Source organism: Vigna angularis, chromosome 3, assembly GCF_016808095.1.
Source record: "Vigna angularis cultivar LongXiaoDou No.4 chromosome 3, ASM1680809v1, whole genome shotgun sequence".
In the NCBI taxonomy this organism is placed as follows: Eukaryota; Viridiplantae; Streptophyta; class Magnoliopsida; order Fabales; family Fabaceae; genus Vigna; species Vigna angularis.
The window spans coordinates 25,993,887-26,015,973 of NC_068972.1; the positions used below are offsets into that span (position 1 = coordinate 25,993,887).

The following is a 22,087-nucleotide window of genomic DNA, read 5'->3' on the forward strand; positions in this document are numbered from 1 at the left end:
GTAAAAATGAACAAAGTTGTTTAATTATATAAAAAAAATGTTTTCACATTCGAAGTATTACATAAAAAGTCTAAAACAATGAAATACATAGTACAAGAGGTTGCTACCTAGATGATGATGAATGTCTGCCAAGTACATGTCAACCTCGTCTATTCTTGGATGAATGTTCTTCAACCGCCGAACGAGCTATCTGTAAGACCTCATTAGTACGATCCCAAGCTACAGTGCTCTCATTGACAATACGACAGGCAATTATTGTTTGTAAGATTTTCACAATGTGCCTGATAGATGCATGCATTTAGGGTGACAAAAAAAATTAATTAACATTCTTAAATAGCCTTTAACACATAAATAACGTATGATTACTTACCATCAAACCATATTCTAAAGTTGATCTACGACGAACTAGAATGTCACATGGGAGATATTGTCAAAGTTAAGGTGCAAGACTCGATCAGTCATCGTCAACAATAGGAATGGGATACCCTTCTCCACCACTACAGGTATCCCTAAACATAAGCAAATGAAGATGAGGCCGGTGTCACATTCACCAACATATGATCCGCAAAACGCAACCAAGAATCATCAATGATTGTTATGTTAGCCTTTGGAACAACGTTTAGCGACCACGAGATCGGCTGCTTAAACCCAAACTACCTTAACAAGCATTCAAGCAGATGTTAGTGAATAATCATACTGACTCTGATCCAGCCAGAAAACATAGTGATGGCTAGAAATGGACGACTAACCTTATGTGACTAATATCGGTACCAGATCACCATATTCTATGCTAGACCATCCAAATGTACTTTAACCTCAAGAAGGTTGGAAACCTACCTAGAGCTGTCAAAACGGGTAACCCGGCCCGACCCGACTCGACCCATCACGGGTTGGCCACTTAGTGAGCCAACCCAACTCGGCTCATTTATTAGCGAGCCAAAAAAATTCGAACCCAACCCGACCCACCACGGGTTGGTGGGTTAAACGGGTTGGCTCATTGGCTCACTTAATTAACTTTTTTTTCATCCTCTTCTTCTCAGATTTTTATAACATGTTACTTTGATCCATCAAATTGAAACAATAATAATTGGACCAATTGATATAAAAGAAAATGAAACAAAAAGAAATATATTGTTATATATATATTCTAAGCTATCAAACATAAAATTTTGCCAATTTAATTTAATGAGACATACACAACCGTTTGACCAAGAAATTACATATAGTCATTAACAAAAATATATAGCACAAGATAAAACTGTCATGCTTGTAGATAGGTCTAAAAACAAGATAAAACAAATAATATATTCCTGAATTATCCAATCTATAATATTATTCATCTATTAAATTGGAGTTCTGAATGGATAAATCCACAGTATTATGCTCTGTTGAAACATCTCCTTCTTTATCAGGTTGTGCATTTTGAATAATTAATTTGATTTCAATAAAAAAAAATAAGATTTGAATAATTAATTTAATTTAATTAAAAAAATAGATGGGTTGGTGAGTCAACCCGACCCACCACGGGTTTAACCCGTGTGAGCCGGGTTCTTAGTGAGCCGGGTCAAAATTGGCTCACATAAAAAATTTTGCATTTTTCTCCAACCCAACCCGGCTCAAACCCGTGGTGAGCCGGGTTGGCTCACGGGTTTCAACCCATTTTGACGGCACTAAACCTACCTCCCTCTCACCCAACGTACGACACAAGGTCTTTCTTCATCATAAGTCGACAATAGATGCATGCTTCCCATCCCATGGAAGTGCTTATAAATCCAACTCTACAAAAAAAATTAATTAAAGGTTGGTCAATAATGAAAAAAATAAAGGAAATCAAAGTGTAAGAAATATGTGTACATGTAAAAGAGTCAGATATCCAACTAATTGCTTTATCTCAGTAAATCTAGCATCTTCAAGCTACTCATACAAGTGGACCGATGCAGCAACTCTCCATGCATATCTGTCACATGCCTGCAAGTCTCGTAAGAGCATCAAGTAGCATAAATGGATCAAGGTGGTGCTCTTACCCGTGAAAATAGTGCATCCAGCTAGGTGCAACAAGTATGCTTGTGTGACCTACTCCCACTACTGTTGCTCACAACATTCATTATAAATATCTCTCAACTAGATGTGCCTAACTTGGGGACCACGTGCTTGTCTCATCTTAGTTATAGTCCCCGCGCAGTTCACACACAAAAGGTCCATGATAGCAACACTAGTACAAAAATCGCGTACAACATCAAATATTTTGGGCTTTTAACAGCGAATTTGCGAACGACGTCAGATCAGGAGACGTTAAATTTATGTCGAATTTAAAAAATTCGACGTTAAATTAACATCGAATTTTGTTAATATACGACCTTAACTTAACGTCAAATTTTTTCAATATTCGACGTTAATTGTGATCCTTTTTTACAACTCTACGAGACTTGAAAAGAAAAAAAACAACAAATTTCAGTTTTTGGTATTTTATAAAGCATGAACTATGAACGTGTAGTGTAGTATCAACAACAAACAATAATAACCAACAACAAACAAGTTTAATCAAACAACACTAACAAACAAGTTCAACTAAACAACAACAACAAACAAGTTCAACAAAAAAAACAACAAACAAGTTCAACAAATAAGTTCTTCAAAACGAAAACAAAAATGAAAACTAACCTTCAAAAGGTGGGTTTGTCGGAATAAAGTTTTGTCACAGTGAGAGAGAAAGTAGAATGCGCCTATAAAGGACAAGAGCACGAAAATAATCGGTTAAAACAAACAAAAATCATACATAAAGTAATTAATTAACATGCATTTGTATAAAATGAAAGAAAGATTATATGTTCGCCAAACTTCGTTCGAGAAAAGTTTGAGAAGAAAATAGTTTATCGCGCGCTAAGATAAAGTGAATGAATTTTCAATCTCCCGCTCAAATTTTTATTGAATTCACTAACCTTTTGACTTCGAATTTAGAAACCATTTGACGTTTTATATCCTTTTACGTCGAATTACAATTCTAAATGACGTTTAATAATTGCATTTATTTACAAAAATGCCACTGCTCATTTTTAACGTTGGTTATTCCGTGGTTGGACGTTGAACTTGTGACGTTATACGCTGTTTTTGTAATAGTGCAAACCGAAATTCTTCAGAGTTCAATGCTTCATTTGGATATAATTGTCCCACTATAAGGTAGGTGTAGTAGCACGAACATGTCATCTATTGTGATGGTCATCTCACCCACCAAGGCATTGAAACTATTTGTCTCCCTATGCCATCTTTCAATGAATGCTAATATCAAACCCTTGTCGACGTAATCATAGGAAATATCACATAGAGACATCAAACCAAAATTCAACACAAAATCTTGAATTTTCTCATGACATGTTCCAAATTTATTTAACTTTTTCCCATGGGAGACCAACTTGACCTCTCCTGATCCTACAGAAAACAATTACATATAAAGTTCATTCAAACACCTCATTAGCCATTAAAACTAAAGTATTATACTAACCTGGCTTTGCCACAATGCATATGTAACATGATCTGCATAGCTCATCAAGAGTGATGTATCATGTGGACCTCCTGGAAATCTACCTACTTCATTCTGTTCTTGAACAACATCTTCATGCTACTCAATAACATGATGTGGTTGCTCAATAACATGATGTGGTTGCTCAATAACAAAGGCGTGCTCCTCATGAACATCAACATCATGTAATGCCCCTACTTCTTCAAGGTGACTCCTTTTACAAGTTGATGTCATAGGTCTTCTTTTTTGTTCTCCTTGTGAAGAACTCTCCCTCCGATATGTCGATACAGCTAGTGTTCTTACAATATTTGTAATAAACAAATTCATCAAATATTAAAGGAGCTCAAACAAGGATTGTTTAAAAATGAACATATAAGCTAACACACTATTGATTTTATGCCAACTAGCAATGTAATCACTCCTAAAAAATATTCAAACTTAACTAGTTAAACCTAAGGGTCTGCCTTCCTGGATAAATGTGCAAGTTCCACTTCGATCAATAAATTCCACAAACAAGTCCACAATACAATTTTCACACAATAGTGCATCAATCAACAAGTCAAACACTTTGAATGAATTTTGTCCTTCAAATGCAACTCTACATTTTCTCCGCCTTAGACGACTAAAATTATACGAATAATCAGTACAAACTGAATAAAAAATTTTATATACAGCTACTCGACAATTCTTAGTTTCAAACACATCAAGTAGAGTGATATTTCCATAATTTCATTCCCTAAGTTGCACTACCATGAAATAAGTATAAGTTAAACCTAAAAGCTACCAGGGCTTCATACATCAACATTAGAAAGCATCAGGAAATCAATCCCCTTTAGTTCAGGTATGTTTTCTAAACACAAAAAAGAAAATAAAATAAAAAATATAGGCTTATATGTATCACTCAGTAAAACATGTAAAACCATAGTTCATGAATTTGAAAAGCTTTAAACTAGCATCACTCAATCCAAGGGACACTCCAAATCAATAGGACTTCATTTAAACTTATAATGTGGTCAGGTTTTGGGATAGGTTACAGAAAAGGAAATCAAAGCTATGAACTTGTTGAGCATGAGAAAAACAAGGTGGCAGCATGAAATTAAGTGTAGTTTCTTTGTCATCAAATCTTCTTTAAATTCAACTTTGTTTCATATCCTTTTTTTCGTTCTTCTTTTCTTTTTTATTCAGACTACTTTTTCTTTCCTCATTTTTTTTCTTTTTCAATCATTTCAGACATTGTTTTAGCACTCAACTAATTTTGTTTTTCTCTTTTTTTGGAATCAACAGCTACACCCCCACACTTGAAATTCATTATGCATCTTGCTTGACCTTCTCATATTCACAAGTTAGGTAATTCATGGTTTTTCAGATCTCGTGGCTTGTAACTGGGATAATTAACAAGAAAGCTCGATTCAAGCTAAAAAATTAAGTGCAATGGCAAAATATCAGGGTGAGTCATTTTTGGCTAAGTGGGTGGAACGAAAGGGGCCTATATCATATTTAGAGTGCATCCAAGAAGGTCAAGCAAAACAAAAATAACCGATGCAAATTCTGAAATGTAGTTCTACATGCATGCAATCACACAAAAATGAAGAGTTAAGGCTCAAAATTTCTCAAGGGTTCATATTTGTCAAAACTTAAATGCTACTTCTCTCTCATGCAAAAACTACTTAACTCAATTGAATCAAAACTAAAAAAAAAACGCTAGAAATCATTTACTCAAATTTAGATCTAATGACACACTTAGCAATCTCAAACAAAAAGAAACAACATTCATCATGTATATCTACAAATGCAAGTAAGAAGTGAACAAAACTACCTACATACTTAAAATAGGTGAAGAAAAACCAAAACAAAATACTACTTAAGAGACTTAAAACAGAAAGACAGACTCTACACATACTAAAACAACTTTATACAAAATTAATACTAGAAATAGAAAATAAAAATATCTAAACTACCTAAAAGAGAACAATCTACAAGCATATAAGTCCTCACAAACTAAAACAAAGCTAAAACTAAAACAGACTTACATCTAACACAATCAAAAATATATATATATATATATATATATATATATATATATATATATATATATATATATATATATATATATATTGTCAACTTTTTAAGTAAAGCAACAAAAAATAAAGCAAAACATGTACTAGAAACAGAAAAAATGTGACTATCAAGCTAACTCTCCACCCAGACTTGAGAGACACATTGTCCTCAATGTGTGAAAAGGAAAAATAGGTCAGCAACAATTATTCAGCAAGACACAAAATGTTGAAGAACTTCTACAAAATATAATTAACATCAATCAAGATTGATTACAAAATACAATCAATATTGATATTTTTTTCTCATTTTTGACAATTATTTGATATTAAAATAATGTTTTGAATTTGATGATGATTGAAATACTTTATCTAAACAAGAAAAATAAATTTCATTGAATTTGAATTACTTTATCCAAATAAAACATTAAAAAATATAAAACAATTTAAAATGAGATCAATTCAAATTTAATATATTTAAATATCTTTAAAATTATTAAATTTTCTTAAAATACAAAGTAAAAGTTTAAATACTAACTATTTATCAACTCACTCAACTTGTCTTGACCAGGTGTGGGCCGACTTAGTTGGACCTAGGCCTAAGTAGAGCAAACTTGACCCACATAGCTAGACTTGGCTTTCATCGGGACAGAATTGACTTGGTCTTGATTAGTTTACGATTAAGTTGGACCTAGCCAACTCGACTAAACATGGCTTGGCCTACACTTAGATGAACGTTGACCGAACTAGATGTGGGCTTGCTTCGACTTAACTCAACTTGGGCTCTACTCGTCTTAGTTAGATTTAACAGGCTATCTCTAGTCCACTTGATTGAGCTTGGACCGACTCCAGTCGACGTACGCCAAAAAACTTAGATTAATCCATATTTTCTTGGTCTTAATCAAGCTAGGTGGAACTTGGTCTTGATCAAACTTGGACCAACCTAGGCCTAGCCCAACTCAATTAAATGTGGGTCAACCTAGACTCGGATGAATGCTGACCCACATCATCGTGACTGAATGTGGATTCGGCCCAACTTGACTTAAATTGGACCCAAATTGAATTTATTCGATCTTGGCCCAAATTGACTCAACTTGACTTGGGCTCAAGCCAACTTGGCTAGACTTGGCGTCAAGTCAACTCTACTTGACCTAGATGCGATCAACTTAACTCGATTAGAGCTCGAATCTACTTGGCTCAAGTCCTAAATTGACTTAACTTATGCTCGAGTTGACTTGACTTGACTCTGATCAGTGAAGACTTGACCCAATCTTGAATTATCTTAACTCAGTGTTATCTTATTTGGGTTTGACCCGATCTAACATTTTATAACTTGAAAATAGTAACTTAAGAAAACATTTTACAAATATAAAATAAAAAAATCTTGAACAACTTTCACAATAAAAAAAATAACATCAATTAAGATTGATCACAAAAGACAATCCATATTAATATCTTTCTAATCTGTAACAATTATTTTATATTTACATAATTTTTTAATTTGATTGTAATTAAAATACTTTAAATAAATCTCTTTGTTTCCAACGCAAAGAAATGATGGACCGATTTGAGATAGAAGACAAAAACAAACGAGATAAAAGTGGATACCATTTTTTTTAAGGCTCTTCCTCGTTTGCAAAGAAAAGCGGAGAAAGTCTTGAACATGAAAGTATTATAGTCTTTTATAATTTGATATACATGATATAATAATAATAACATTAATAATATTAAGCATTCCATTTAATAATAGTAATATATATGAATTCATATTTTAATAGTAACAATATTAATAATAATAATAATAAAAAGGATAATAAGAATAATATAAATAATAAAATATACATGAATGAAATCATTCACATCTCACCTCTCTCTTTTTCTCAAATCAACTCATTTCCACTCCAATACATCCTCCAATCCAAACACAAGCTTAAAAAAGTAAAACAATTTAAAATAAGATAAATTGAAATTCAATATATTTAAATATCTAAAGTTATAATAATGTTTGTCTAAATGCAAGGTAAATGTTTTATTTTATTTTCCTGGGAGGTAAATGTTTTATTTTATTTTCATCCTGGGCTGAAATCTTTGTTCGATGTCTACCCATTAACTATGTCTTCAACAAAAAATAAAACAGTTACGTAACACAAATAAATAAGTTACAAACACATAATTTTGACACTTTATAACCATAATAGAAGCTCGAGTTGATAAAAATCATGAGTTATTTATAAATGCTAGACAACAATTTGGTCGTCAAATTCAAATATTATCAACCATATTCATTAATCAAGTGTAATAATCCTATTCGGGAAAATTAGGTTGCAGGAACGGAAATCGTTAGTTTAGGATATTCATGAACTAAAGCATTTTAAATCCGAATAGTATCTGTTGACTGAGTAAAAATCCCAACCATGACAACATCTAACTGGAGTTCCCAATAATTGCGTGTCTTTTAAGAGAATGGGGACACAAACAAGCCACGATTTTGAATAAAAATTAAGAAAAACAAATTAAAGAAAACAATATCCAGCACAACGATTGTAGGGATGAACAAATGAAACATCATCTGGTGATTTTATTTAGTGCTATATTATTGACAAAGAATACTAAAAAGGACTACCGAGGGTTATCAATCAATGTGCATTGTGAAGGGGTCCCTCTCAATGCCACAAGACTGCAGTGGGAAGCCAATATTTCAATGCTTGCCCATTCCTTGTCTGGTAAAATGTCACACACTTAGTTGGGTTTTCCTTTAAGATCAGGTAATTCCATTTTTTTCGGATAAATAAGGGTAAATGAAAAGAAAGTTGACTGAAAACCAAAATCATAAGCAAGAATTTCTTGCTGACTCCAAACCAAAATTTAAAGATGATCAATGATTGCTTTTGTAAATTCAGTTGTCTTTGAACTGCCACCAAGATCAGCAGTTCGGTACTTCCCTTCTGCAATTGTTTTGAGGATGGCGTTTTGAATCTGTTCCGCTTTGTCGTTGAGGTTCAAATGGCGCAACATTGTAACACCACTCAGCAGTAAAGCAGTCGGGTTTGCCAAATTCTACATATACAGAGGAAAATAGGTAAGCAATAAAGTACATCTCATAAAAAGAGCTGACGTAGGTTGTTGCAACCCATTGTGCAGGATTAGATACATGCAACCTTACTCCTCGACAGCAACCACTCAGGGTTTGTTCAGACGAACTAGCAACCACTAAGGATTTGATTAAACCAACTACTTTATAAGCATTACTAGGAAAATAAAAAATAAAATACTAAAAAAATAAATGAGTTTCTCTTATTTAGCTTCTCCAAAATCATTTTTTAATTTGTACATTAACTATTTTTACCCTATTAAGAAACTTATTTCATTTTTTTTTCTAATTGTATTTTTCTAAAAATGCTTAAGAAGTTTACCAAAAATAGATTCTAAGACGGAGGAAAACCTGATGGTTGTGCCAAATCCTAAACAAATATAGCTTTAATATAAGAGATCATTTTCAAAAAGGAAGAGAGAACATCAATATTATGTACAGAATTTTCTGAAGGGGAAACTCAAATTGGTAGTTTGCTTCTTTTTAAAGGACTAGTTTTGATGCAGTAATAAGTATTCGACACCAGAGAAAATAATGCTACATATGACCTACTAATGAGAAAATCCTTGAATATCATTAAGCAAAATACACCACCAAAATTGAATAACAGTCAGACAAGAATGTCCAATACCATAAGTCTAAAAAGTGATGACTAATACCCCTAAGGTTTTGTTTCATCTTCAATTTCTAATCAGTTTCATGTTTTAGGAACACTTTTAGATTCTCAATACTCTTGCTAAAAGCAGTAATCTTACGAGTTAGGTTTCAGCATCCCCGTATTATAAATAACTAAAGCTGTTCATAGATGATTGACCGTAAATGCCAAAGAAAAACTACTAATTGAAAGTAGAGACAATAATTATGTAAAAAAGATTACATATATTAATATTAATCCATTAACGACTAGATTAAGAGATGAGAAGAAACCAGAAAGCTTCTAAGGAGCCTACATTATAGACCAGTGCCCCACCTACTTTTGGCTAACCTTCACTTAGATTATTTATCAAACAAGACTAAGCTTCTAAAAGAGTATGCAAGCTGTTAGGATATTTATCCTATTTTATCATCATTATATTGTGTTAAGAGTTATCCTATTTATCATGATTATATTGTGTCTAGGGTTACGCTATTTATCATCTACTTTTGTATCAATTTATTCTTATAAATAGAAGATTGTGAGAGGGATCAATAAAGCCCTCTAGAATTATTTTACAGTTTAATTCTCTGATTTCTGTCTCGTAATATCTGTCCGACGCCACAGTCTGTCGTCGCCCGCCACCGTCGCCGGCCACGTTGTCCATCGCTGTCACAGTTCCGTTCGTCTAAACCCTTAGGGTTTTCTTGTTCCTCGCTGGTACTATTTGTCTTCTTCAGAAATGGCGTCTGGCAGTACTATTTCTTTCTCCGGAAGTCCATCAATTACCTCCGAGAAGCTAAATGGAAAAAATTATCTATCATGGTCTGCTGCCGTTGAAATGTGGTTCCTTGGCCAAGGGCATTATGACCTCCTTGAGCGAGATGGAAGCCATGTGCCTACTGAAAAAGTTGATCAGTGGAAACAAGCAGATTTCCAGTTGTGTGCCCTGTTATGGGAATCAGTGGAACCCAAACTTCTTGTATCTTTGAGGGCTTTCAAAACTTGTCACTTCTTTTGGAAGAAAGCCCAAAGCATTTATGCCAACGATATTCAACGTCTCTATGACACTACGAACAAGCTTGCATCTCTTAAAATGGCAGACCATGATATGGTGTCCTTCATGGCTGAAGCCCAATCTGCTGTCGAAGAACTCAGGATGTTTTTGGAAGTGGACCCATTAGAGGATATCGAAAGGAAACTAGACAAATTTTACATGGTGTTGATCCTTCGTGCCCTACATCCCGATTTTGATCATCTCAGAGATCAACTTCTAACTAGTCATGAGGTTCCCTCTGTGGAAACATTGACCACTCGCCTTCTGCGTGTCTCGGTACCTCAAACTCAAGAAGCACATGAACTAGTGGAACCATCTGTCATGATTGCCACACGAGGAAGAGGAGGACGTGGCACTAGAGGAGGAGGACGAGGAGGTCGGGGACGTCCTCAATGCACATATTGTAAAAGGATGGGTCATACTCAAGAGAATTGCTACTCCTTACATGGTTTCCCTTCCAAAACCGCCAATATTTCGAAGACTGAAACTTCCACTTCGAAGACGGAAACTTCCACTTCTATGTTTTCTGAGGATGAATATCAAGAGTATTTAAGGTTAAAGTCTAACAGCTTGGCACAACCATCTCAATCTCCCAGTACATCAATTTCTGGTAATACCTCTTTGTTCTCATCTATTTCCTTTCGAGAAAAACCTCATTTCATAATCGTTGCAAATGGATCTAAAACTTCCTCCAAAGGAGTCGGCCATGTTTCTTTGTCTCCCTCCCTCAATCTCAACTCAGTCCTTTTTGTTCAATAACCTTTGATCATAAATCTTTTGTTATACAGGAGTGTGGTTCGGGGAGACAGATTGGAGAAGGATATGAAGCTGGTGGATTATACCATTTTGGATCTCGTCCAAGGGTGTCCTGTGTTGCTGCTCCTAATCCTAAAGTGCTACATGATCGACTTGGCCATCCTCATTTGTCCAAATTAAAAAAGATGTGTCCTGAATTTAGTGGTCTCCAAACCTTAGAATGTGAGTCATGTCAATTAGGAAAACATGTTAGATCTTCCTTTCCTAAAAGGTCTCAATCAATATGTAATTCTAGTTTTTCCATCATCCATTCTGATATATGGGGACCTAGTCGTATCTCCTCATTTGCTTTTAGATATTTTGTTACCTTTATTGATGAATATTCAAGATGTACTTGGGTTTATCTTATGAAAAATCGTTCTGAATTGTTAGCTATCTTTACATCTTTTTTGAATGAAATCAAGAATCAATTTGGTCAAGTAATCAAAATATTAAGAGGTGATAATGCAAAAGAGTATTTCTCATCCTCCTTTTCTGCCATCTTGAGTTCCCATGGTATCTTACATCAATCTACTTGTCCTCATACACTGCAGCAAAATGGTACAACAAAACGCAAAAATAGACACTTGGTTGAAACTGCTTGTACCCTTTTGCTTAGTGCCCATATTCCTGTCCATCACTGGGGGATGCCATCTTAACTGCATGTTATCTTATTAATAGGATGCCCTCCTCCTCTCTTGATAATAAAGTCCCTTTCTCCATTTTGTTTCCTAATGTTCCTCTCTTTCATACATCTCCTCGAGTGTTTGGCTGTGTATGTTTTGTTCATGACATGTCTCCAGGTCTAGACAAACTCTTTGCTCGCGCTCTCAAATGTGTCTTCTTAGACTATTCTCGACTTCAAAAAGGATATCGGTGTTACTCTCCTGAAACTCAGAAGTATTACATGTCGGCCAATGTCACATTCTTTGAACAGACTCCTTACTTCTCTCCATCTGTTCAGGATGTTTCTATCCTCCAGCAGGTCCTTCCTATTCCAATGGCTGAGTCAAATAGCTCCACTGTCTCTGTCATTCCAAGTCTTGATCACAATCCTTCTACACCCGTTTCTAATGGATAGTCCACCTCCCCAAGACAATGGTGAATCTCCTACTTCATATTCTTCTCCCTCGTCACCTCCTCCCACGCCTCCTGGTGAAAATGATTCAGCATGGCCTATTGCCCTCAGAAAAGGTACTCATTCCACTCGAAACCCTCATCCCATTTATAATTTTCTAAGCTATCATCGATTGTCGCCCTCCTATTTTTCTCTTTTATCCTCAATGTCCTCTGTTGTTATACTCAAGAATGTGAAAGAAGCACTTGATCATCCTGGATGGCGACAAGCTATGATTGCAGAAATGCAAGCTCTTGACCACAGTAATACTTGGGAGCTGGTGCCTCTTCCCCCAGGCAAAAAGGCGGTTGGTTGTCGATGGGTGTATGCAGTTAAAGTCGGCCCTAATGGTGAAATTGATCGGCTCAAAGCTCGGCTTGTTGCAAAAGGTTACACTCAGGTTTATGGTCTTGATTATTGTGACACTTTCTCTCCTGTAGCCAAGATGACTACTATTCGCCTCTTCTTTGCCATGGCAGCCATTCGTCATTGGCCACTTCATCAATTGGATATCAAGAATGCCTTCCTATATGGTGATCTTGAGGAAGAAGTTTATATGGAGCAACCTCCTGGGTTTGTTGCTCAGGGGGAGTCTGGTATGGTATGCAAATTGCATCCATCTCTATATGGCCTCAAGCAATCCCCACGTGCTTGGTTTGGAAAGTTTAGCTCCATTGTTCAAAAATTTGGACTAAAACGCAGTGAAGCAGAACATTCAGTTTTTTACTGTCATTCTTCTCTCGGGAAATGTGTTTACTTAATAGTAAAGACTTGGAAATTTTAAAAAGTCCAAGTGGAGAACCAAGATGACTCATATTTCATTATTAGACTAAGCTTCTAAAAGAGTATGCAAGCATTTTGCTAAAGACATGGAAATTTTAAAAAGTCCAAGTGGACAACCAAGATGATTCATATTTCATTATTATGTATTAGATATGACATGCACATTTTGTTGCAAATTAATACATCATTTTAACTTCATATAAAATATAATAATCTAAAAACTATATCATTTTGAAAAATATAAAAGTGTAATTTCTCGGTCTGGTTGTTGGCTTTCAAATAATGAAAATCTCTATACAGGCTTTCACTCAAACCGATCCCAAAACTGAAGCCTGTGTTAGGCTCAGGCTAACATTTTGCATTCACGCAAATGTTTATTGGGTGGCTGTCAGCTTAAGCCAATTTTCAACCTGAATTAGGATGGTGCCAAAAGCTTTCCCAATTAGTTTATGCAATGCCTTGCAACAAAACTATTCATCACAAATATAAAACAAATTCATAAAATAATTTCACATTCCATGACAACAGGGCACAAAAAGGTAGTACAGAAAATATAAGGTGGAATGAATACGTTCACGGCTCACCTTTCCAGCAATATCAGGTGCTGAACCATGTACTGCCTCTGCAAGTGCAATACCTCCCTCACCAATGTTGCAGCTGCAAAAAGACATTAAACGTTGTCAGATGATATAATTCTGAGTTTCACATTTCTTTGGATAAAACACTAAAAGTACCTTGGCGTTAAGCCCAATCCCCCAATCAAGCCAGCACACAGGTCACTGATAATATCACCATAAAGATTAGGCATCACTAGTACATCAAAAAGTGCAGGATTCTTCACAAGCTGTAGATGGTCACAAAAGAAAGTGTCAATAATTTCCTAACACAGTATTTCTAAATGCAGTTTTAGATTACATCTAGGTAGTTATATTACCATCATGCAGCAATTGTCAATGACAACTTCCTCATAAGTTATCTCAGGATATTTCTCTGCAACCTCACGGCAACACTGAAATAATTTAAAAGAAAAGCTGTAATCAATAGAATTCGTGAATATAATTTGAGACTAAACATTTTATATAGGCATGTATTATGGTGGACCTTGAGGAAAAGACCATCAGTCTTTTGCATAATATTGGCTTTGTGTATCGCAGAAACCCTCTCTCTTCCATGAGACTTGGCATAGTGAAAAGCATACTCAGCTACCCTTAAACTTGCTTGGCGTGTAATGATTTTGAGACTTTCCACTACACCTCTCACAACCTGAAACCAAAAAATACTAAACAAATTTATATTGATCAGAATTCAGATGATAGCACTTAATACCAATGGTAGTGAAGTTTACCTGATGTTCAAGTCCACTGTACTCGCCTTCAGTATTTTCACGGATTGTAATCAGATTGACATTATCGTATCGAGTTTTGTAGCCAGGAAGACTGTAACAAGGCCGAACATTGGCATACAAATTGAGCTCTTTTCTGAGTGTAAGGTTTAATGAGCGATGTCCTTTTCCAATAGGGGTCGCCATTGGCCCTTTCAAGCCAACCCCGTTTCTCCTAACAGATTCCAAACTTTCCCATGTGAGAAAGCTTTGCGTTCTAGGGTCAATTTCAGTTCCCACATAGTGCTCTTCCCATTCTATTGGGACATCAGCTGCTTCAAATATCTAGTATTACAATAGCAATAATAATTGACAGTGTATTAGATGAATTCAACCAAGCAAGTCATTTCTACAAGTATAGAAATCTACACAGCAAGAAGCAAATATTGCAAGCAAGATGAAAAAGAATAAAGTATAGAGAATTTTAATCAGATATCACTTTCAATTGCAGAGCCAGGGCAAAGTGAGAAAAGTAAAACAACCAATATAACTTTAATACTAGGAAATCAAGGTATAGAAAGAATTTCTTCACACTTATGATGCTCAATGTCTTCCAAGAATGGCTTGCAAAATAGCAAGTCTTGGCACACACAACCTTCACCAAGAAATTGTAAATCTTAAAAGCCACACTCTTAAGAACTAAGAGTCTTGTTCTTTAAAGCTTAAAATATGTGTGCGTCTGTGTGTTCATGCCCTGCAATCTATACTTGAGTTTCTGTCATTGTCTTTGCTTCATAGTATATATAGAAATCAAGAGATATTTCAAGTCCAGCTTAAATTACTGAAAATTATATAAAACAAAACTCGGCAGAAAGATGAAACTTGAGCGTATCAGTAAAGGATCATTTAGCTTCGTGAAGAAGTTAGTCGTATTATTTCTATCATCCCTCGCACACATTACACAAGCCATAGCGATACTGACACCATAAACATTAGCCACAGCAGCATCTCGTAACTTCATCTAGTTAGTTGCCCCTTTCCACAATCTAAACATTGAGAAACCACACATAAAAGAAGGCAACTGCAGATGTAGCTCGAGACGCATTGCATTCTAAAAAAAGATGACACCATATATAATTATACAATCGCAGGAATAATGCAATGAACAACAGGCCTGAATTTGAATATATTTTCACAATGAAAAAGTGAGTTTTAATTTCAAAATTCTCCCCTCTTGCACGTCAACAACAGACATTTCACAAACGTTCAAACGAAAGGTTTCCTTTGTGTTTACAAAAATTAAAATTAGAATTTATTTAAAGAGAAAACGAATTCCCTAGAACAATTATTTAGATTTTAAACATAATATTATTGAAGTAAAGTTCGCTCAGGAAATTCTAGATTATCATTTTGTAGGTGCGTAATTAGCTATTGTATACATAATTTCACGTAGAAACAGAGCGAGCGAGTATAAATCAGAAACACAGACACAATAGAAAAACGAAGGCATCGGAATTGAAAGCGATTCCACGTATCCACAAAGGCGGAAGAATTTGTGAGAAGGGAACCTTTTTGACGGAATCAGCGATCTCGGGGCCGATGCCGTCGCCGGGGAAGAGAGTGGCGCGGATCGGGGAGGAAGCAGCGGAGGAGAAGGCCCTAGGGTTTGGCAGGAAGCGCCCTCCGAAGGTTCGTCGCAGGAGCTGAAAAGTCATGCTTGACCACGAGCACTTTTTCACGCGCACAGCAAAAACGCAAACCAAATTGTTATTACAACCAAAAGAAACGAAAGCAGTGTATTAGTGAGACAGGGCGAATAAAAAATAGACGAGATTGTGAGGGTTGTATCTGCAGTGGAAAAGTATTGAGGGGTAAAATTGACAAACATAAATGTGTAGTTGAAAAATTCAATATAAAACAACGCTATGTTTGACAACAATGAAATACATATATAGTTAAAAAGCTAGTTAAAAGTTGGAAGTTAAAAACCAGTTCTGAAGTTTTGAAAGCTAATTGTTTTTCTTTCTCACTAAATATTTGATTTTCAAAGCTCTGTAACTCAGACTTTTTTTCTGAAGTAATTTTCTTTTAAAAAGTTATAAAAAGAAATTTATTCCTATTTTATTTATCCAACTATACCAATTCTCATATGTTTTATAATTTTTTTTCTTTATAAGGAGTAAATAAAAAGACGAATTGTCAATAATGAATGAAAATTAAAATAAATATTAAAAGTTGGGATATGATTTTGTTTCTCAGTTTTTAAATAATAAAAATATTAAAAAAAGTTAAATAATGTTTTCATAGAGTCAAAGAGATATTCGGTAAATATTTTAATTTCATGAACTCCTTTAATTTTCAATTTCAAAATTATTCATCTCTTTATGGTATTCATTTTTTTTACAACAAATGGATGTTCTGACACAAAAAGACAATTTAACGTTCAAGTTAGTATAAACATCAGTCAAAGGTCAAATTGTAATTAATATGAACATAAAAACAAATTATCTTAATTACGGTAATATCTATAGTTAATCTAATACCCATAGTCCTTACCTAGATGAGCCTGAGTTTGGGTTTGATGGTTCAATGATCTATTTATCTTTATTGAGGTAATGTTTAAGCATATTTTGCTAAGTTTCAAAATAAACGACACACCATTAGATTTGGTAGGTAAACATGTATTCGGTTAGGCTGCATAGTAGGTGGTTCACCACTAATTCAAGTAGAGAGCACCTAGCTCTAGTAGGCATCTCTAGTAGGCAGTGCTTGATAGATACACCTGGCTCTAATAGGTGACACCTGACTTTAATAGGCGGCATCAAATTAACAACACTAGTAGGTGACACTTAACTCTAGTAAATAACACTTTCTAGATAACACTTGGTAGGTAACACTTGATTCTAATAAATGACACTAATAAATGACACCTTGTAGAGAACATCTAGGATATGTTATATCCTAATTTGTTCTTAGACTCGATTAATATTAATAAAATCAAAAAATAATTGATGAGGTAAAGTATAAATGAAAAAAAGATATTTATAAGAAGTAAATTTCAATTTACGTGTGTAATTTAATTTTATATATATTGTTATTATTAATAATGATTGAAATAATATAATCTTCAATATAAATTATTGTTAAAAACTTAATCAAATAGATAGTGATGGAAAATAAATTATAAACATTTAAAAAATTCATTAGAAAGTATAAAACAGTTAAAATTTTGAAGTGGTGTACATTAAGCATTATTAATAACGATTAAATTGTTTATCAAATAATTGAAAAATAAACTGATAATGAATCTTAAAAAATTGAAATAAAATATCTACCGTAGTTCGAATTTTTATTTTAAATAGGCATAATTGATATTTAAAAAATAAATAACATTTATCATTAATAAATATTTCATTAAAGGTAAAACCGACTCACACACAACTCATTCATTTACTTTTAATTATTACGTTCAAGATTATAAATGAAATTCCATAAATAAATTTGTGGTAGTTTTATGTTCATTGAAGATAATTTATTTTTTGTAAATTTAATTTCTCTCTCCCTTTATCACAATCAGATGTGATCATAGATATAGGTTATCTTTCAATCAAATCCTTTTGAATTTGACTAAAAAATATTAGTAATATTTTTGAAGTTTGAGAATGATTCAAATTCACTTACCAATTGAGTAAGTGAGCATTTAGAGAATGAAATTCGAGAATATTTATTATTATCTTATATTGAATTAAAAGAGATAGTCGGTTTGAAAATTATAATTAGTTCAACATATATTTGTTTTCCAATGATGTACCAGGTTTGCTATCCAAAAGAGAAATTGAACTTTCATGATGTTTGAGACCAAACTAATTTTACAGCACCATATATGGTGTTATCCTCTGAACTAATAAAAATAAAGAAACAATTGGAAGTACTAGAAAACTAATTCATTCATCCTAGCTAGTGTACCACTTTAGAAGATCTTACTTTGTTAATTAGAAAGAAAGATAGAAGTTTTAGGTCATGTAGATTATCAGTTAACTAAATTTATCATAAATAATATATATCTCTTACTAGAATATATATATATATATATATATATATATATATATATATATATATATATATATTTATATGCCTTGATAGGCCAATTAAGAAGAATCTTTGTTTTTTAAAATAGATCTAAGATCAAAATATCATCAATTTTGAATAAAGATAAAAGACATTTAAAAATCTGCATTGAGAATAAGATATGATCATTATGAATATCAAGTTATCCTTTTTGTGTAACTATAACGCTTTCACAATATTCATGATTGTATCAACATGATTTTTCATCCCTTTTTAGAACATTTTTTTTTTACAAATTACATTCTTATTTATTCTAATAACTTAATTATCATTTAGTGTTTGATATAATCAAAATTATTTAAAGATCATTTGATTAACAGATGTTTTATATTGTAAACTCAACAAAAACTACTTAGCTTTAGTCTTAACGCTTTGTATCGCATGGACTCATTGTCCTATTACACTAGTAAGAAAATTTTTAGAATCTAGTTTGGACTAACAAAATTTAGATTTTATTGATTTACCATGAGTCTTGGTATGGTTTGAATGTTATTGTTTTTGTTTTTTTCTCTCTCTTTTTAATAATTATGTGATCTTTACATATAAATAAATAGTAAATTTTGAGGTATTAACTGGAATGTCAAAATTTCATAGTAATATCAATTATCTTTTATTGAAAAGTAGAATAAAGACCATCATATAATTAACAAAAAAGAAGAAAAGAAGAAAAGAAGAAGGAAGATTTATTTAACAATGTAAAACTAAAATATGAAAAATAATAAGAAAAATCCAAAGGATCTATTCTTGAAATGAAAATCAAACTCCTAGAGAAATTATAGGAACATAAAAATCATTTTAAAATGCAAAAATAAAATCATTATCTAAAACTAGATCAGATGTCCTAATCACCTCTTCGAACTCATATTTATTCATGAATAAATGCATTGCTCACTTTATATAAGCCTCCTTAGGTTTTTCATATCATGTAAGATATCGAACACATAAATTGTGGAACTCGAATCAATCCTTCATGTGTTATTATCAAAATCAACCATATTAAATTCATAACAAAACATAAACAAATGAATTACCTTCCTTCTCTAGTTAACTTTGAAATTTTTTAGAATAAATCTTGATGTGTAACCTTTAATAAATCCTTGACATTATTATGTTAATAAATAAAACCCTCAATTCCACCATAAATATGGTCTTTATAAACATTTATAAAAATTGATTTGATCTGTCCCATTTTTCAAAAAAGATTAATTGCATTTTGAGTGTTGTTCTTTATAATACTAGAACCGTTATTAATTCTTGATAGCAAAATGAATGTACATCTAACATAAATGAAAAATAATTTTTTCCTCCCATGTAGTTATCATCTTTTAACTTAGGAGTACCACACTTATTATTAGAAAAATTTACAAATTGAAAAACTACAAAATTCAATATACATGTATATCATCGTAATTTTATACTAGAATAAGTGTTATGTTTTGGTAATGAAAACATATCTTAATTCATGAATCTTATAAAATAAAACTTGTTTACATGCTAAAATTCTACGCAATTAGACTTGCTATGTAACTATAAGATACAATTATCAATATTCATTTTCTTGATTCGTATAGATATATTGAAATAATATAATCTAATTTTTGTTATCATAATTAATTATAAAAATTTAATAAAATTCATGTGGATATATCTTATCACAAATCCTAATTAATATTTTTTAATGTGATCTTAAAATATATATAATTTTAACTATTAAAAGTGATGTGACTACTTTTAATTTGTTAAAATTGTATTTACACAAAATATTAAAATTTCCAAAAAAAAAATACATATCCATTATCATAAAATATTAACGTACATAACGGTAAGGAAACAATATTCAAAATCAAACAATAATACATGCAATGCAACACTATACCAATATTTCAATATTATAAATACACAACTTAATAAAATACAATGTTATCACATAACTTTGGTGCATATTGTATATTTTAATTAATATTATGAAAAAACATTTAAATAAATAAAAAGTAAGTTTCTAAGATTTAAACCATATCATAAGAAATAATAAAAGCTTAATATCTCTTTTGGTTTCATTTTTTGTCAGTTTTGTTCAAAATGGTCCTCGACTATTTTTAGTAATTTTTTTTGTTCAATTTAGTCATTTTTCTAGACGACGGCTAAATCATTAACAACACAGTTGTAGGTATCAGCGTCTCGCGCAACGAAATGTTTTTAAGAGCGGAAAAACGTGTTACGGTCAACAACAAGGATGAAATGATTGTTTTTAAAATCTTGATTTTCTTTAAAGACTTTTATCAAACAGTTTGAATGCTAAAGAGATAAAGTTAAAGAAAATCAACACAAGAATAAGTTAAACAAAGCAAGCAATGAGCAAAGGAGAAAAACCTAACAATTAATGAAAGAAGCATATATCAATAACAAGAATCAATTCAAATACAAGAGAGTTTAAAGGTTACATCTTCCCCAATAACAAATGAGATTAGTTCTCCATCATCATGAAGAAACTAGATGAACAATGGAATGAAAGAATGGAAGAGATAGAAAAACCCTAGAAAGAGAAAAGGAGAGTTGTCACATCCCCAAATCTGCCCCCAAGAAAGAGAAGAGGATAGCTGTCACATCCCCAAATCTGCCCCCAAAGGGGTAAAAAGTGTGTTTCTGTGCTCAAGCCATCAAGAGATACAATCCCTAGGCCGTTCAAGTCCTTAAATAGAACATAAAAATAACAGAAAACGGGTTCAAGCGTACTTCACTGGCGCTCAGCGCCCTAAGTGGGGCGCCAAGGCGGTGTACGGGAGAAAGCTGGCGCTCAGGCGCCCTTCTGGGACGCTCAGGCGCCCTGGATACAAAGCTGGCGCTCAGCCCTGCTCAAGGGCGCTTAGCCCTGGCGGTAGCATTCCAAAACTCACTTTTTTTGCTGTTTTGCCTGCTTTTATGGCCGATTCAGCTCCATACAGCTCTATATATTGTTGGAGATTCTTCCAGGCACATTATTAGCTACAAAATAAAGGGAATTTAGTGACAAAATCATAAAGTATAACCTCTACTCACTTATTTGCAAAACTAAACCAAAAATATGAGTTCATGCAAGTTTCTAAGTCAAAAAGAGTGCATTTAATATCAAAATTATATCACAAATAACGATATTTTCAACCGTTATCACAACCCCAAACTTGAAACTTTGCTTGTCCTCAAGCCAAATGTAACTTCGCTTAAACAAAATAATCATACTACAATGGTCAAACATATCAAAAAGCATTTTCTTTTTAGACAAGTAAATCACTCATGAATGCTCATCATAGAAAAATTAGTCAAGATATAATGATGCTTTAGCCAATCAAGCTTCAACTATGGTGCTCACATAATCAAGACATACACAACATATGCAAACCTCATGAATAATTAACAACCAAGCAAGAATGCTATCATACAGTCATGAAACAATTCCTCACTAAAGATAGTGTTTCACTCAAGCACTCAAAAGTGTTTCCCTCAAGCACTCAAAATTGTTTCACTCAAACTCAAAGGTGTATAGTGAGGTGCCACTCTTACACTCTACCATCACAATGTCACATGAATCAACTTTGCCTTTCATTTAACAACAT

The 22,087-nt window shown here is 33.1% G+C and overlaps 1 protein-coding gene across 1 annotated transcript; it reads right to left on the reverse strand.

Moving 5' to 3' along the window:
* Nucleotides 1–8,112: 8,112 nt before the first annotated feature.
* Nucleotides 8,113–16,191, reverse strand: LOC108326454 (isocitrate dehydrogenase [NAD] catalytic subunit 5, mitochondrial). Its single transcript, XM_017559972.2, has 7 exons — nucleotides 15,938–16,191; nucleotides 14,394–14,714; nucleotides 14,150–14,311; nucleotides 13,983–14,057; nucleotides 13,783–13,892; nucleotides 13,633–13,705; nucleotides 8,113–8,628 (listed from the first exon to the last, which is right to left on the reverse strand). The coding sequence occupies exons 1-7, from the start codon at nucleotides 16,082–16,084 to the stop codon at nucleotides 8,437–8,439; spliced, it is 1,080 nt and encodes a 359-aa protein (XP_017415461.1). The 5' UTR covers nucleotides 16,085–16,191; the 3' UTR covers nucleotides 8,113–8,436.
* Between the last annotated feature and the right edge of the window lie 5,896 nt (nucleotides 16,192–22,087).

What these genes read in the sequence shown, in the direction of transcription:
- LOC108326454 (XM_017559972.2), bottom strand. Translation starts at nt 16,084, where the DNA reads ATGACTTTTCAGCTCCTGCGACGAACCTTCGGAGGGCGCTTCCTGCCA. An exon ending in CTGATGGTCTTTTCCTCAAG is followed by an intron (nt 14,058 to 14,149) that starts GTCCACCATAAT and finishes AAATTATTTCAG; the next exon opens with TGTTGCCGTGAGGTTGCAGA. An exon ending in GGATTGGGCTTAACGCCAAG is followed by an intron (nt 13,706 to 13,782) that starts GTACTTTTAGTG and finishes GTCTTTTTGCAG; the next exon opens with CTGCAACATTGGTGAGGGAG.